The sequence below is a fragment of the Eutrigla gurnardus genome (genome assembly GCF_963514095.1).
Source record: "Eutrigla gurnardus genome assembly, chromosome: 15".
Taxonomy (NCBI): domain Eukaryota; kingdom Metazoa; phylum Chordata; class Actinopteri; order Perciformes; family Triglidae; genus Eutrigla; species Eutrigla gurnardus.
The window spans coordinates 19,462,815-19,481,542 of NC_139938.1; the positions used below are offsets into that span (position 1 = coordinate 19,462,815).

At 43.1% G+C, this 18,728-nt stretch overlaps 1 protein-coding gene across 3 annotated transcripts in view; it reads left to right on the forward strand.

Annotated features, from left to right (window-relative positions):
- gria4b (glutamate receptor, ionotropic, AMPA 4b) overlaps positions 1-18,728 on the forward strand; it is a 94,215-nt gene that overhangs the window by 57,446 nt on the left and 18,041 nt on the right. For 2 of the 3 annotated variants that reach the window (XM_084029334.1, XM_084029333.1), the window contains exons 6-11: positions 389-547; positions 3,420-3,587; positions 3,822-3,926; positions 5,808-5,918; positions 13,689-13,895; positions 17,764-18,137. In XM_084029334.1, coding sequence (XP_083885460.1) covers positions 389-547; positions 3,420-3,587; positions 3,822-3,926; positions 5,808-5,918; positions 13,689-13,895; positions 17,764-18,137 — 1,124 coding nt within the window. Of the gene's footprint in view, positions 1-388; positions 548-3,419; positions 3,588-3,821; positions 3,927-5,807; positions 5,919-7,465; positions 7,530-13,688; positions 13,896-17,763; positions 18,138-18,728 lie in introns of those variants that run through there. The other variant, XM_084029335.1, reaches the window with a different exon arrangement.

The following is an 18,728-nucleotide window of genomic DNA, read 5'->3' on the forward strand; positions in this document are numbered from 1 at the left end:
AAGGCGGACTTGAATAAACGTGCAGATGTCCTTTTAATTCAACAACTGTGCAGACAAACTGGGTCACAGGGACTCGACTTCATAACAGGAGCCTTCAAGGAACACGCTATGTGGTACGAAGGTCCCGCAGCAATGCTGAGGAGCATTTAGACCTATTTAGACGTATTTATTTGCCTCGCCCTTTCAAAGGCCGTTCAGTGCCGGGCAGCTGTGATCACATCTTGGTCCAAAAAAATGTAATGAGATCAAATGATCAATTCCTCCTCCGGCTGCCAAAAGGAGTATTTCTTCTTCCATTTAAGATCTTGATGTCATTGACTTTTTTACATCTGCTATCGCTGGATTCAGTCCACTCTCTCCCCCCCCCCCTTCGTTTTCCCCTCTCAAGGGCTTTAAGGACATCAACCTGGAGCGCTTCATGCACGGCGGCGCCAACGTCACCGGCTTCCAGCTGGTGGACTTCAGCAACCCCATGGTCATCAAACTGATGCAGCGCTGGAACAAGCTGGACCAGAGGGAGTACCCGGGCTCAGACGCTCCACCCAAGGTACGTCGTGGTGGAATCGGGAGGAAATCGGATAAAAATAACATATTATTGTGATTTTTTTCTTCTTTGCTGGTTAATTCAAGAGAAAACAAACAATTTAATAAAGGATCATGCAGATTTAGTCCTCTCTTAAAAGTGGCCCGAGGAGCTCAGAGCACCGCAAATAGAGACACACAAACGAAGGAACATTAATTTCACGTTAAATCACAACAGAAACTGTTCCCAGGTGACGTTTAAGAGTGATGCACATGGCTGCGACACACCTGTTATTGCAATGTTTGTTTGGTTGATGGAGGTATTGACCGTCTGTCGGTGATTAAAAAAGAATCACCTAAAAATGGAAGTGAATCCTATTTTGCGAGGGCCGTTTAAAATCTACAAACACTAAAGAAAAAGAACGGTGAGAAAGGGAGGAAATGTCTCAAATTTTTTTACGATGCTAACAACCCACATTTATGCTAGCTATCTTCCCACTTGTTGTGATAGCAACAGCAAACATCCAGTGTTAGCGGAACCAAGCAACTTGTTTTTATTAGGTATGACAAGTGAAAGCTACCGCTAGCGTCATTTTCTTGGAATATTGCTTCCCATCTCTCGGCCCTGTTCTTTTTTTTTTTTTGGCCCTGATACGCCGTCGTATTTGGAAGATAGCGGACGCAAAAGAACGAATAGATAACACATTACGATAAGAACACGCCCGTCGTCATGCAGCAATCTGCTCCGCTTTCGTCCGAGCGATGTCATCCGCAGAGATGTGACAGACTGACCCACTTTACACTTTACATTCCTCTTCAAGGCTCAGGGATTACAAATGGCACAGGGCCAAGAAGGCATCACGCCACGCTGGCCAGCAAAAAAAACCTCGCGAATCTGTATCCAACAAAGATTTCTACTAAAACACCCAACGCGGTGGAGTGGAAACGTTGTGTGTGTGTGTGTATGTGTGTGTGTGAGTGTGAGTGTGAGTGTGAGTGTGAGTGTGAGTGTGAGTGTGTGTGTGTGTGTGTGTGTGTGTGTGTGTGTCTGATGGATCGGGGTGTTTCAAATTAAAAAAAGTTTACACCACAGGGTGATATTGCGTGACGCTGTGTGTGTGTGTGTGTGTGTGTGTGTGTGCGTGTGTGTGTGTGTGTGTGTGGGTGTGTGTGTGTGTGTGTGTGTGGGTGTGTGTGTCCCCACTCAATTTCTTGATAAATTGCTTCCTCTCCTGAAAATACACTCGGGCTAAATGACTCGGCTCCCCATTACTTCTGTCCCCAGCCCCGGTTACAGTCGACCCCCTTCCCTCCCCGGATATGTTAGCGCTACCTGTGAGTCCGCCCCCCCCCTCCCCTCGGCCTGTTTCCTCACTTTGCAAAGACGAAAACTAAGTTTTTATAAGTCTTTATACGTTTTTATGAGTATAGTTTTTTATCAGGAGTTAAAGGTTGAGTAGGTTTTGTCATATTACTTGAATTCCTCGTTACACACCGCTAACTTCCTGGTTGTGCCGATCTCGAGGACTAGTTTGGCGTTCTGGGGGAGCGGCTTTGAACAGAGGTCTGTACGAAGGGGGCGGAACTTGTTCGGTTTGGCGTTGCGTTCAAAGTCTGTCATTTTTTTTTCCAAATGACCTACTCTGCCTTTGCACAAGTACAAGGGAAACGTTACTTAGAGCGTCTTCAGCTTGTATGGTGACGTACTTCACAGTGAAACGTAAATATTTGAGCCGTGTACATTTACAAGAGGGATTTAAAATCCGTCGCATTTGATTGGACCGTCTAAAAGTGGGCGGTGTGATATGGAGCTCCGAAGTCACACCTTCCCTTGCCTGCTGTTAGATCAGGAGGAGGACGGTTGAAAATCAGCAACATTTTCCTTAAATGAATAAAAACTCACAATGTTGTGATCAGATCTCTCCATATTGCTAGTTTACAACTAAAGTCTCAATTTGATTGGACGATTTTTACAAGAGGAGAAAAGACAAGGACTTTCATATAACAAACTTTCTGATTGTTGTACCCATATTTGGTATAAAGCAAGGGATGAATGAACAATTCACAAAGGATTGAAAACGTCAGAAATGTATTTTTAACTTCGGCCTCTAATTGTGGTTCGTGACCATAGAAACGATGAATCACTAATAGCAGTGAAGACTGTTCGGACTGTTGCCAGTTGTGTGTTACGCTGGGGAGCTTGTCAGGGAGTAACCGGGGGATAGAGAGTGCAGCCGTCTCCGTGGAGAGCCGTAATGTCACAGTGAGCAGCGGGCTAATGAAGAGGATTCACCCCCAGCCGGAGGCAAAGTTAATGAACTCCTGCTAGCCGGGATAATTAATGCCAGACTGCTATCCGGCTGGACAAAACATTTGCCCTCTCTTTTTTTTTTTGGGCTCACTTTCCCGCCGCTTCGTCTTTAACTCAATTAATTTTTTTGCCGCGCCGGAGGTGAGTTTTTAGGGGGAAATATGTGGCTCGTGACGCTGAGAGTGATTCTTGTGAGATTCAAATAATCAGAGGCAACACATAAAAAAAATCTTCAGGGTCAAAAATGTCTCCGTCTCTCCCTGTCCTCCTTTTGCATTCACAGGAAATAATGGTAATCATAGTTAAACAGCTGCCTCTCTGCAACAGTCGAGCCGTTACCAGCGAACCGCTCGCCTCTGCAGAAACTGCCCTCGGAGGCATTAAAGGCCTTACGCAGATTGTTTTTAAGGAAGATCCGACCAGCGGATATTTCAGAGCGTCCAGCTAAATCAGCGTTTAATTGGCCTCATACCCTTTTCCGTTTGTTCCCCTCCGTGCCGTATATAAACACCCGAAACAGACCGAGCAGCAACTTTACAAAAGACTGTTATTTATAGACCCTAACGTGCCTCCTCTCGTCTCCCAGTACACCTCGGCGCTGACGTACGACGGCGTGATGGTGATGGCCGAGGCCTTCAGGAACCTGCGCAGGCAGAAGGTAGATATTTCCAGGAGGGGAAACGCCGGAGACTGTCTGGCCAACCCGGCCGCCCCGTGGAACCAAGGCATCGACATGGAGCGCACCCTCAAACAGGTGAGACGGGAGGCTAACGGACGTGAGGGGCTAATTCCACCATGCTTTAATGCTACACTGCTTATAGTCACGATGGTAGACATAAAAACCTGACCATCCTGCTTCATTGATTTGAATGTGAATATCTAATTAACTGGTATTGATTTGAACACGTTGTGATGAAATGGTTTATTAAAAACTCCTTTTTAGTTGAAAATTGAGGCGTAACATTTGCTGCCGTGTCTTTGTGTGCAGGTCCGGCTGCAGGGATTAACAGGTAATGTCCAGTTTGACCACTATGGCCGCAGGGTCAACTACACTATGGACGTGTTTGAACTGAAGAACAACGGACCCAGACGGGTAAAACACCACACCACACTGCTTACATTAGAGCTACAGATTAAGGATGCTAATTTCACATGTTTTTCCCCTGAACAATTTAAATGCTGTTATTAAAACTCATCCAAGTCGAGTTCCTGTGCTGGCTAACTGTCGATTGAAGTTAGCCACCGAAGTTAACGGCTCAGGCTCTCTTAAGGTGGACTTACTTTTAAGGTGGCCTAGCTATTGTTCTTTTTGCTATTTTTAAATGTCTTTTATAGACTGTTTAACTTATTATTATTACTTATTATTGTTATTTTTCACATCACTAGTGGTCGAATTCTGTATATTTTAGCGTATACAATATGTCTGCTGTCAATAATCTGGGAGGGGGGGGGGGGGGATGACACAGTATGTCGAGTGGCATTTTTCTATTATCATAAGTAGGTTGTAAAAAAAACTAAATTTAAAGCTTCAGCCGGAGCTGCTGGTTCTGGTATGCGAGGATGGATGTCTGTTGATGGAATACAGGGAGGAAATGGGAAAGAGAGAGAGAGAGCGAGAGAGAGAGAGAGAGAGAGAGAGAGAGAGCACTTGTGAGAGTGATGGCGAGAGGATGAAATGAAATAGGGAGCAATCAAGGTAGAGCGGGGAGGGGGGGGTGGGTCGAGGCGTGCCCATCAATCAAAAGCTGCTTTGGCCTGTCTTCCTGTGAACAGCGAGGGTCCCGTCAGGACACGGTGTGTGTGTGTGTGTGTGTGTGTGTGTGTGTGTGTGTGTGTGTGTGTGTGTGTGTGTGTGTGTAGCCTCTCTGCTACATTCCCCGTGTTCCTCAATCATCCCAGTGCACCCGACACACAGGAGGTTTTCAGCCAATCACAGCTCTCCGTTGCCTCCGGCCAACCAGCAGCCCGGCCGGCCGGCTCCACGTCTCCACCCTCGCTGACTTATAGCTGCTTATGGCCGTCGGAGCTCTTTGTCTATTATAATATCAATACATCACTTTGACACAGTATTGGTTCTCAGATATTGGCTGTTTATTAAAAAAAATCACTTATATGGGGGGGGGGGGGGGGGGGACCAGCGCCATGCTTCCGTACCTCCTCTCGATAGACGGAGGATGGTAATATTGTGACCGCAGCATATCATGTCTGTCAGTTCCAGTTCGTCAGTTTGACCCTGAAGGACTTCGGGAAGACGACGGCGACGTCAGCCCAAACACCAAATCGCTTTTGACAACGACAAAAAAGAAGAAGCAGCGACAAACATTGAGCTTGGAATTGAAATCTCGCATGGCAGCATTTCAGCAGGCATTAATTCAATATCACCACTTATTGTCTCTGAATGGAATCTCCGGATGATGAATAAATGTTTGGGAAATTACCAAAAACTGAGCATGAATATAAATGTTTGGCTTTCGCAGTTTTGTTGTCACAAATCTGCAGCTGAAAAAAATCCCCCAACGAGAACGAGATTTATTTTGTCTCCTCTGTGGCTTTCATACAGAACAGGAGTTATGAGGCGACGTATGGCACTGATTTAAGCCATATTTAAAAGGAAAAACATAATTAAAAATGCATTAGATGTTGAAAAGACATTGAAACATTGTCTCGGCGTTTTCAACCTCGATTTACCCAAATTTAAACTAGACGTCTACGGACAAATAGAAGTCTAATATACATCTATTAAACACACTCCGTCGTCCAATCAGGAGCATTCAATATTAAGGTGAACGTCTAATTAAAAATGTTATGAGAAGCACATATCAGGGCCTTTTGTATATCACACTCTGTCTGTCTGGTCATGCAAAAACATACAACCATTAGAGTAAAAAATGACATGACTGTGACACACACACACACACACAAACACACACACACACACACACACATGGAATCTCACACTTTGCTTTCCCTGCAGATCGGCTACTGGAACGACGCAGACAAGCTGGTGCTGATCCAGGACTCTCCGCTGCTTCCCAACGACACGTCCGGCATGGAAAACCGCACCGTCGTCGTCACAACCATCATGGTAGGAGACCGCCATGCACTCGCACAACACACACACACACACACACGCACACACACAAACACACAAGCATGCAATCACATTCCTCTCAAATGTGTGAAGTCAGAGTTCTTTATTATCCAGTACGTAATACTTCAGAGGTATGCAGTCAGTGGGTTCATTGTCACACACACACACACACACACACACACACACACACACACACACACACACACACACACACACACACACACCTGCATTCACAACAACCTGAAAGTGTGGTGGTCAGCTTCCTTGTATGTCTCAGATGTTAATGAGGTGCAGCACTTTAACACCGTCATCGACTTCTCTTCATGAAGCTGACGTTGTTCTCGTTTGATGCCGTATTTAATCATCCATGCAGATAAAATGTATACTTTATAAGTAGAATCTACCATAGAGTGCTACTTTTTAGTATGTAAAAAAATAAAAAAGTAAGTGAGGACGTTCAACATTCCCCATCATAAGGAAGGTTAGAGATCCTTGAGCATCACATCGATGTTATCTAGGGAATTACAGTAAAAGTATCAGACTGTGAAAGTGTTGAAGTTTTCCAAGGATGCTCATATTTCAGCATTTTACTTCCCGCTGAAGGTCCTTATTCAAGATTCAAGATGTTTATCGTCACACTGAGGAGTGAAATTCTTATTTTGTAGATTCCCTTCACACCGTGACCTCAAAGAGAAAATACCATAGAGAATAGCCAAGATATATAAGTATAAAAATATGTACAAAAGATCAAAAAGTATTCACAGTCTGTGCAGTTTAGCAGCATTTTTTATGAGAATATATGGATATAAATATGAAAGGATATAATGCAAATACATATAGTGCCAATAAAAATATATGGATATAGTGCAAATATGAAGATATGGATATAGAGCAAATAAGAAAATATAGATATAAATATGAAAGGATATAGTGCAAATATATAGTGCAAATAAAAATATATGGATATAGTGCAGATATGGATAGAAATATGAAAGGATAATAATGCAAATATGAAGATATGGATAGAAATATGAAAGGATAATAATGCAAATATGAAGATATGGATAGAAATATAAAAGGATATATTGCAAATATGAAGATATGGATAGAAATATGAAAGGATATAATGCAGTGAACATAGTGCCTTATGCTGTTTACTATGACGGACCAGAGTTCAGGCATCAAACATGCCTCGTTACATTATCAATAAAGACATTTTCCCTCCAATAAAACGTACATTCTCTTGTATTTGCACCAAATAACACGTGAAAAAGTAGTCAAACAGCTGATGTTCCTGGAGTTTATTTTGTTCTCATTTCTCATTCCGAGTTCACAAAAGCTCCAAAAATCAATCGAAAGCATTTTTTTTTTTTCATTTTAAAATGAATGGCCTTTGCATGGCATGTCGGTCTCTTAGCAGTGCCTCTGCGTCGGTTATACAAGCAGCCAGGCTGTGAGCGTACATGTGGCCGGCTGAGTGATATGAGGAAGGAGGTGGGAATGGAGAGTCCACAGCTCAGCACAATCCTCCCTCTTTTCAGCCCCTGATGAGGAACCCCATTTTAAGAAACTGAGAACCCAAGTTGGACGCGAGCAGGATATGAAAAGCCCCCCCCCTCCCCCCCAACACCCCCCCTTTAATGGCAGCGGGATGGACACAACACAACCCTCGAGCCAAAATGAAGCCGTAGAGAGACTGGGCGAGAGGAGGGACAACTGTGTTAATGGACGCCCTGTTCAGGAAAACCTGAACCAGAAATGGAGGCACTCTGAGCCTTAATGGACCCTCAAGAGGAGAATGAAAGGCAAAATGGAGAAGGAGGGAGGAGAGAAAAAGACGCTGTCCTTTTTTTAAGGACGTGCTCGTGGATGGAAAACTCATCGAGTCCCTTTTTTGCTAGCATAGCTCCCGCTAACACGTGTTTGTGTGTGTGTGTGTGTGTGTGTGTGTGTGTGTGTGTGTTAGATTCATGCATTGTCGGTGTGTGTTTGTGTGGCCAATCACAGCTTGAATCCCATCCTGACTTTCATTATTTATTTATTCATTTATTTTTTGCAAAGATCTATGTACGACGGCGTATTAGGGCCGAGAGAGGGGCGCAAATATTCAGAGAAAAAAAGTCTCAAATTTTCTAAAGTCACAAATTTGCGAGTTTCATTTCGACGCTAACAACCAGCATCTATGCTAGCTACCCTCCAATGAGTGTACGTTCATTTATTTTTTCTAATTAATGCATAAAAACATGCTTCGTTAAGGTCCTTAGGGTGATGCTAAGATGCTAGCGGTAGCGTTCACTTGTTGTCATAGCAACGGCAAACATCCGGTGTTAGCGGAACCAAGCAACTTGTTCATAAATCGGCTATATATATTTAGAAACTCGCAAATTTGCGACTTTTCTTTGAATATTGCCCCCCTCTCAGCCGTTTTTTATTTTTTATTTTTTATGTTTTATAATTCGCTGTCGTATCTATGGACCAAGCAGGGAGCAGAATGTGAATTATGTATCATGTCTAACTGAGTTTCCTGTCTGCTCTCTAAACCTGTCACTTTTCTTCGACTACACCTGCTGCTCCGCCGCCGTACAGCACATTACACACTCGACGGGCTTCCTGCAAGCTTTAACACAGCTTACGAAGACTAATGCTCTCATAATCACCCCGTTCATATCCATCACACTTTTTTTAATGCATTACGATGTTGTTAGTTACGTTACGAGGGGCCTGACGTTCACTCACGCTTTTTAACGTCCGCCGGAGTCCTGTTTGTTTTAAAGTGAATGAAGTGTGAAGCGAGGTTGACGCCTTGCAGTGAAGCATAAGCTCTGGTTTTCTGGTTTCAGCGTGCATGCGTGGCAGTGAAGTCAGTATTTTATGGTGTGACTGTGATTTTAGGGACACATTGTGCAGAAAGTTAATGCACCATATCCTGGAGCTGCCTTTAATTTAGACTTTAAAGGGTATAAAAACAAAAGCGATATCGATGCATTCAGGTTTAAGCGTAGACAGAATCATGGGCACATCGGATGTAGTAGTTTGTGCATCATTTTTTATTATAATCTTGTTTTGTCTCGTTTAGATATTTTATATTATCCCCAATTCTGCCATAATGCCAGAAGTTTGGTTTGTTGCAGTCATGCTTGTTGAGAAGAGACGACCCACTAGAGTCCTGCAGGTCTAATCCCCCGAGACCGAAACCTGTAGCCTACTATTGTTTATGCAGAAGTGTTTGGGAAGTAGTGATACATCTGGATAAATCAGAGTTGGAGAGAAAAAACTCCTGACTTATAGGGACGTGAGACTAACTTAATATCAAACTTTTTCTTCTTCTATGACACAGTGTTTCCAGCTAGAAGGATGTTATTGAGGGGTTCTCTGCTGTATTTTTATCTGCAACAGCAGGACTTCCTGCTCCGAGCTCCTCTCTTCACTCTTGGGGAACTTTTTTTTTTTTTTTTGTGAATGAAAACGGAGCAGAACAGCCATTAATTCAGCTAATAATGACATTTCGGGCGTTCATGCAAGGTGCTCAATTTGATATGCAGAGCAGAGGGATTGATTCCCCACAGCTCTCAACATGGCGGGCGGCTGAGCCAGTGGCTCGCAAACGGTATATTAATGTTCCGGATATCGAATGAATTTGGAAGAGACCATTTAGAAAATTATTCAAGAGGGTTTGCTAAATCTTTGTGGGAACATGTTTAAAAAGTAATAGATTACATGAAAAGAATGAAACCAAGTAGCTATTTGCAAAAATAATTTAGCAATTTGTACATCCTTTAATTTTCATATTTTACATGTGTAGCAAGAGGACAGGTTGTGTTTGAGGCTGAGGCTGAGCTACAATCACATTCATTAAAGCACTATGGTGATGTTAAACCGTCACAAAGGCTGTAATGTCGCCCTGCAGCAGCCGGTCCACAGCACTTAATGGGGAAAGAAAAAAATCTTTTTTTTTATTTAAATGTACACTCCTCCCCTTTTCATTGTCTGCAACCACATGAAATCAAATAAAGACCAGGTTAGTACTGATGACCCAGGGATGAGTCATTAATGCCTGTCCGCTTCGCAAAATGTTGTTTTTTTGTGGTCAAAGTCATTGCAAAAAAAAAAGAAAAAAAATATATATATATAGACCTTAATTTTGCATCTTTTTTACAGCTCGTATTGAAAACTGAATGTGCAACAGATTGTTTATCTGACATCATAGAGAAAACACAACAGAAGCAGTGAAGGTGACAGTCAAATTCTGTGTGTGTGTGTGTGTGTGTGTGTGTGTGTGTGTGTGTGTGTGTGTGTGTGTGTGTGTGTGTGTGTGTGTGTGTGTGTGTGTGTGCTTTTAATGGCATGTTTAATTAGTCTCATTAGCCGGTGTGTTTGGGGTTATTGACCGGCCTGTCAGGCCCGCTGGCCTTTGCCGTGAAGACCTCTGAAGGAGAGCTCTCTTCCCCTTCTTCTCTTCTCATGCCAGAAAACACCGACGGCATCCTTTTATCTGCACCACTCCCTCCCTCCTCCTCCTCCTCCGTCATGCGCCCTGACATCATAAATCACATGGATTACTCCCCCCCCCCCCCTTCCATCCTCTGACACCTACATCCAAAACATCTGCGAAGATCAACTTGGAAATTGAGTCTTCATAATTAAAGTAGGAAGTAGTGTTGCTTTAACATGAAGGAGCGCTCGTAGGACAGATAATCATGGAGAATCTTTATTATATTATTCTGATATTCTGATGCTCCTTTTGTTGTTGTTGTTGTTGTTTTATTAAATATGAGTGCTGTATTGTTTTCCTGGATCTGTGGATTGCTCTCTGTGTGTGAATATGTATTCTGATTGTTCCACTCGTTATTTAAATACTTATTTAAAACATTTCGCTCCCGGTTGAGTTGGCGATGAGTTAAGTTTAACCTGAAAGCAACAAACAAACCTCGAGCAGCATTTCACGTCACGAGCCTCTGCGATCTGATTTCAAAGGAACCATCTTTTCTTTTTCTTTTTTTTTTGCAGAAACATTTTATTTGAATAACGTTTTTCACAATAAAAGCCTTAGCGAGGCAGTTAATCCAGCTTTAATAGGCTGTTGGTAGATTGAAATTACAAGTGCAGGCTGTTTCTGCGGTAGATACACTGACTGGATATTTTTAAAGAAAATGCATAAAACATGTAACAAAAAGTATCAAAAGCAGGCGTTCGGTTTCATGAAAAGCTTAAAGATCACAACGCAAATACTAAGTTCTGAAAATTTGGACGCTAATGGAAAACAAAAGAAAGAAGACTCAGAGCCTCGGGGACCCCGAAGGGTCCAGGTTCAACAGAGTCCCTTTCAGCCTCACAAGGTTGATGGTGTGAAACGATTGGCTGGGTTTAAGCAACCAAACTACTGGTTAAGGTCGGAGAAAATCATGATTTGTGTTATAAAAATAATAATGTGACAACATTTCCGTATGAATAAAAAACAACCGCCCTTAGTGGACTTTCTACGATACATTATGTAAAATTCTTCCGATCAGAGAACAAGAAGTACAGAATGGTGGATACTTCTGAAAACATGAGCATCCCAACCAGCTTGTAGTAAATAATAACATGTTTGTGTCGACTATAAGCGCTGTGTTTAAAGCTTTCAGATTCTGTCTCTCCATCTATTTTGACATAAAACCCGTGCGGTCATTATGTCGTAGAGTAACATTTGGTCGTGGCCCCCCGGGGCCTCGGCTGAGCATTTGCTGGGGAAGTCTTAGGTTTACCTTTTCCGGCCCCGGGGGCCGATGTCAAGCAAACACGCCTCACGATAAATTGCTCCCGTTTCTCAATATGAAGTCCGCTGCCTTCTCGTGACAAAAGTAATTTGTTTGGAAATAAATATGAGCGGCGGGGAAAAGAAGGGGGCAAGGTTTACATGTAGATCACTTTCTTAGCAAACGGCAATAGGATGATGTATGGCGCCGGTGGCGGTGGAGAGTGATGTCGCCACCTGTGATTACTGTAAGTGTTCGGGTCGTTTGTAGGAGTCGAGTCATTCGGTCTGACTGCGGCTCATTTCTCACTTTCCCCCTTCAGCTTTACGTCTGCCTCCGTTTCTGCTGAGTCACAGTTTCCTCCCTGCTCTTTGAGTCTCTGTGTATCATGCATCCATATTAACACTTTGATTTTCTTTCTTTCTTTCTCCTTCCTGCCTAAACCCCGGTCTGTGCTGTGTGTGTGTACAGCGTGAGGCTGTCGCTATGATTACACATCTGCTGTACACTAAATTACCCCCCAGCAGTTGGGATCGAGTCGGTTTAAAATCACATTTAAAGCTGCACGATGCATTTTTTATTTCTTTTTTTTTTTGGTCCGATACACTTAATGTTAGTGGGAAGTGAAATGTTTAGTTGTAGAGAAGTGGAAGAATTTGTTTCGGAGTCCAGGGATGCTGAAGTAAAAGTCTTGTTCATTATCTGCAGATAATATGAGGAGACGGAGCAGTTAGACATGAAATTCTCTCGGCTGTGTAATCAGTATGAAAGATGAACAGCTGGTTCTTTTTTATTTAAAAACAAGTCAAAGGAACAACAAGCCCTCCAACTCATACGACCACAGTTGTCGTTGGTCCATGCACTCGAATACGACCTCTGGGAGCGTATTGCGGAGATTCTTCCGCAACGATAGTAGTGGTTAAGGTTAGGGTTAGGTCGACGTGTGGAGGCGGTCTCTGCCGATGATGCACGCGCGGGGGGGGGTTAGGTTTAGGTCGACGTGTGGGGGGGGTCTCTGCCGATGATTGACGGGGGGCGCACGGGGGGGGGGGGGGTAGGGGTGGGGGGGGGGGGGTGGGGGTGGGGTGGGGGTAGGGGGAAGATGTCGTGGAATCGGGGTAGGTTTAGGTCGACGTGTGGGGGGGGGGGGCGATCGTCTGAGACACCGGAGTGTCGATATTTACTTGACCGCTAGAGGGCGCGCTATTTTGAAACGTAACATATGGTCGTAATTCGGTGCTTGACACACGACCTATGTGGTCGTTTTCTCGAGGAGGACAGTCTGCAAAGGAACATGTCCATTAAAAACATGTGCAGAGGGAAGTCAACTATGACTCCCAGGGTGCATCTTGGTAAGAAACTTCAAGGCACCGAGATTTAAACGCTTATTTAGTGGAAGTTGAAGATTAAGTTATTGAGAAAGTGTTTCTATCGATGCCCTGTGGAGTTTTATTGAAAACACATTGATATTTAGATAATGTGTTCCTTACCTAAATGCATCAAGCGAATCCTTGAGGACTTAAAAACACATCAAAAGTGTTTCCTGCCTTTATTTAATGTTTAAAGTCCACATTTATGTCCATGTTTTCTGTCTAGAAATGTTCTTCTTCTTCTTCTTCTTCTTCTTCTTCTTCTTCTTCTTCTTCTTCTTCTTCTTCTTCTTCTTCTTCTTCTTCTTCCTTTCCCTTTCTATGTTTCAACAGTTGCTTTTGCCACCAAATGTCTCTCAATGAAATAGCATGAAATCATCAGCAAAGAAACGCATCACCCGCATGTTCATGCATGAAATACAAACAAAAAAGGGCCGCCTGCTCATCAAAACATCGCTCCATAGCGCCGCCTGGTGGTCACAACACCCCCACAGGGTGCCTTTAACCTCCACCCTGGTTGGTATCGATGAACTACGACTTCCCGCTTGTCATTCTGTTGTCTTTTTGGCGTGTCGATGAAACCATGGGTGCGAGTCCTCGTGTGTTGTGTTTCTGTGCGTCTGATGGTTTGGTTCACTGGTTATGGTCCCCATGTGTAGGAGGGCCCCTATGTGATGCTCAAGAAGAACTGGGAGATGTACGAGGGCAACGACCAGTACGAGGGATACTGCGTGGACCTGGCCTCCGAGATCGCCAAACACATCGGCATCAAGTACAAAATCTCCATCGTTCCCGATGGGAAGTACGGCGCCAGGGACCCGGAGACGAAGATCTGGAACGGCATGGTCGGGGAGCTGGTGTACGGGGTACGAGCTTTTATTATTCTTGTGTGACAGGAAGTGTTTCTTCTTCCAGGTCCCTGAAGCATGAGTGTGGATAGGAATGAGCTTTTCATCTAAGCTCATGTCAAACTTAATTCATTAATTTGGAAGAAAGATTCCTGATGGTATTTAGAGACAGTATTCTTCTTATCTGTTGGTATTTATAATACGTGTTCAGCTGCTTGGCTTTTGACAGAGTAATAAGAATTCATTCATTTTAAACAATACAGCCATAAAATATAATAAAAATGTTGTGACTTTATTTTTATATGCTTGTTAAAATGTTATTATGGAAACAACTTATCATAAATTCCCCAAAAAAGACGGTATTATGGTTATCGGCAAGTAAAATAGATACAAACATTTAAAAAGAAAACGTAGCTCACATTTGAAATTAAGCTCAATGGAGCACTAATTCCTAGTACAATAACAGTCACGTCATACTTTTTTTTTAATGATTTGATCGATGTTGAGTTTCTGTGAATGAAACTGAACAAATGTTTAAAAATAAAAGCCAACCAGGAAGAGGAGTGATGAATGGATTTTAACGGTGAAACATCACAAAGTGTTGAAAACAGAATTTTCTGTGAGAGAAGAAGAAGTCAGAGGAAGTGTCGAGTATGTTATGAGTTGTGATGATATAAATGCTGGTTTCAAAATAAAAGCCCTGCATTCCACTATTTAATACTGTACAGTAAGTTACACAAAACACTCTATAAGTCTTGTTGTGTGCAGAATAAAGTCTTTCAAAGGAAGGATTAACTGGACAAGGGGGCCTCTGTAGCGGCGGTCTTTCTTGATCTGCAGAGTGAGACTTAATCTCCGTCTCCGGTGTGTTGTTGACTGTGGAGATAATTAAACCCATCTGAAATGAAATTGTAAATGGGCCGGCGGTCTCTGGTGGCGTTGATGCAAGCAGGAATTAGTGGAGCATTAGAGCTGTGCTTTTTGGAGAGGAAAAGCAGAGGTGTGGAGCTTGTTAAGAAAACTCTCTGAGGTGACCATTTGATTTTTTGGGGGGAGTCTTTCTGCTGCTGATCGTGGAGAGGGATCAAAGTGATGCAAACCTGCAGGTTTCAGGTTTTGGGATGATGTCTGGAAAGACAAAAGGCAGTGAAGATGGTCACTCAAGGCATTAAAAATGGTCATCATAGAGCAATAGCTGTGCAGGAAGCCAAAAGAATGAGAAAACAGTTTTTCTAGTCCCTTTTTCTTTTCCCGCTGATGAGCTGAAGTGGCATTTTCACATAGTGGCATTTTTTTTTTTTTTATCTCTCACCCGCCTCGCCTCTTTTGTCCCGCAGTGACTCACCGTGGAGTCGAGTGCAGCGAGTGCGAGGAGAAGACACGGTTTCAGGATGTGTCAGGTCTGATCAAGCAGAACGCTGCACATTTTGGTGTAAAGACTAACCAGGTTGGTCCGAAAGCACAGGAATAAAAAAAAAAGTGCTGCTGTGTTCTCGGCTATTTTTATCCTCTTTAACAAGCAGAAACTCTGAATGGAAGTCATGAAGGGCAAAATACATTCAATTTAGAATCTGTCTATAATTTGGTAGTAATTGTTGCGTATACGATAAACATTCTCGTTTTCTGAAGGGTAAATGTATGAAGAGTTGAGTTAAGGAATGAAAACAGGATTTGGGATGCCCCCCTTTCCCCCTGGACAAAAAACACCCACGAACATCTGGTATTTGTCTGGTATGAAACCCAGATGGATTTGCTCATTTCCACCCATTTTCACCCAAATAATGAATAATAAATAAACTCAACAGGGATTTGGACAACAAGTATAATTTATTAACAGACTCCAGTGAGACAGCATTAATTGTACCTCGCTTTATTTAAACTTGGTAACTTGATAGAAACAACAACAAAAAACACTCTTGATTATCTTTCCAGTGTTCAAACATCCATTAACAACCCTTAAATCATGAGTTAGATGTGAAAAAATAAACAGCTGTTATAGAACGACTCCATTAACAGAAACAGTCATTTTTCCTCTCTGGTGATTGTAAAACACAGTTTATTCATACTCGACAGAAACCAAAATAAAGCTTGTGAACGATCGCCAAATCTGGTTTGAGGGTTTTAAAGAGAGACTGAATAAGTAACGTATTTCAAAAAAAAGAAGTGACCACTTTAACACATTGTTTTCTACAATTTCTACTGCGTATTAGGGCCACTGTAGAAAAAAAAAATACTAACTGAGAGAGGGGGACAATATTCAGAGAGAAAAAGTCGCAAATTTATGAGATTATAAAGGGGCAAATTTGCCATTTTATGAAATCGCAAATGTGTCACATTACGCATCTATATTTACGTTGCAATGAGACATGTTTATTTTGACGTAGGCCTACTAGAATATTATTTCTAATGTCGAACGTGTAGGATATATATATATAAACAAGTTGGTTGGTTCCGCTAACACCAGATGTTTGTCGTTGCTATGACAACAAGTGTAAGCTACCGCTAGCATTTTAGCCCAACCGCCCGATCAATAAACACCCATAAGATGACAATATGGCCTCATATAAATAAAAAACAATATCCATCAACATCCTCAGCCTAAGGACCTTAACGAGGCGTTGTCACATGTTGGGGTGGATTCATTAGAAACATAAAAGTGTACATTCATGGGAAGTAAGCTAGCGTAAATGGCCGTTGTTAGCATCATAAATATATGACTCTATAAACTCACAATTTTGCCTTTTTTTTTCTCTGAATATAGCCCCTCTCTCTCGGCATTCCAATGAATGTGACACGGGAAATGGGAAAGAAGTCGATCGCCTATTGTGTGTATGTGTGTGTGTGTGTGTGTGTGTGTGTGTGTGTGTGTGTGTGTGTGTGTGTGTGTGTGTGTGTGTGTGTGTGTGTGTGTGTGTGTGTGTGTTTGACTGCAGATCTGTGGATAGCAGGTATTGCAGGACAGAGTGTGTGATTGGGAGCAGAGGGGGGAAGCTGCCAGGCGTCTGAGGACAGAGAAGCTGTCAGCAGTTTCCCACAGAGGACTCAGAGACCATTTATTTCACAAAAGCCTCCTTTTCTAACCTGCCGTGTATTTGAGGAACGCCAAAATGCCCCCGCGGCTGTCATCTTAGTGCATTTTGCTGAGGATGAAAAAAACTTAAAGCTCTTTCATTTCCGTTTTCTTCTCTCCTGCTTCCCTCCTTCAGCGTCAGATGGCCGTAATGAAACCTTAAATTCTCCCTGATATTAAGCCCTCTGCTCCCGAGCACGGCCAATAAGGTCACAAGTGTTGCTTGCTAAGTCACTGACTGTAATCTGGTTTTTGCGGATTCTCAAGAAAAGCCAGGGTGCACTTTTCCTCAGCTGTGTGTTTTTATTTATTTCTTTTTTTTGCCTTCCTGTGCTGTAAGCATATTTTCTCCGACACATTATTTCATCCTCCCTGCTGGTTCTTCCCCGAGTTTCCGTTAAGCCTCTCAGCATCAGAGAGCGTTTTCAGAATTTCATTTTCAATTTCTTTTCTCTCTCTCTCTCTCTTCATCTTGAACTTGATGACTCGAACACATATTCGACATATCGCTTTGAGATTTTGTTCAGTCAGGGGAGAAATTCAGATAAAACGACACGAGCCGAGGAGAAAAGAAGAAGAAAAAAGGAGTAATTGTTGTGGTTGTTTTTGTTTTTTTCGACGGCTGGCTGGCTGTTGGCCTTCGGGCGTGTCATATCTGTGACTAAGTGATGTTTGATTGTTTGCACAGCCCCCGAGCTCAGAGAGATGATCCATCATTTGCATTTTGTTTATCTGTCATCATTTGGATTTCGAGAGTTGGAGGCTCGTGCAGACGGCTGATGTTTGATTTGTAATCCCCTTATTTTTTATTTACAGAAAGCGGAAATCGCTGTGGCCCCTTTGACTATTACATTGGTCCGGGAGGAGGTGATCGACTTCTCAAAGCCCTTCATGTCGCTGGGCATCTCCATCATGATCAAGAAGCCCCAGAAATCCAAACCTGGGGTGTTCTCCTTCCTGGACCCGTTGGCCTACGAGATCTGGATGTGCATTGTGTTCGCCTACATAGGCGTGAGCGTAGTGCTCTTCCTGGTCAGCCGCTTCAGCCCGTACGAGTGGCACACCGAGGAGCCCGAGGAGGGCACCGACGGTCCGCCAAGCGACCAGCCCCCCAATGAGTTCGGCATCTTCAACTCCCTCTGGTTCTCCCTGGGAGCCTTCATGCAGCAGGGCTGCGACATCTCGCCCAGGTAAGACACGCTTCCATCAGACCGTCTGCAAAGATTGTTGGATCTGTTTGACCTCAGGACACGCTACACCGCTTTATGGCCAGTTATGATGAGAATCACCGCATTGTCTGGACGATTTCTTAAATCCCTCGCCTGCCAATCCGGTAAAGACCCTTCATCATCATTTCAAACCTACGACGGCGTATTAGGGCAACTGTAGGGAAAAAATAGAGCCGAGAGAATATTCAGAGAAAAAAGTTTGCGACTTTCTAAACTTGCAAATTTGCAAGTTTATAAAGTGACAAATTCAGTTTATAACGATGCTAACAACCGGCATCTATGCTAGCTAACTTCCCATGAATGTCGCATTTATTTTCCTACTGAATCCATCACAACGTGTGACAACGCCTCGTGAAGGTCCTTAGGGTGATGATGTTGTTGCTTATTGTTGGTTTTATTGATCGGGGGCGGTTGGGCTAAGATGGTAGCGGTAGCTTTTTACTTGTTGTCGTAGCAACGGCAAAAATCCAGTCTTTGCGGAACCAAACAACTTGTTCATATCGGCTATGACAAGTGAAAGCTACCACTATCATCTTAGCCCAACCGTCTGCT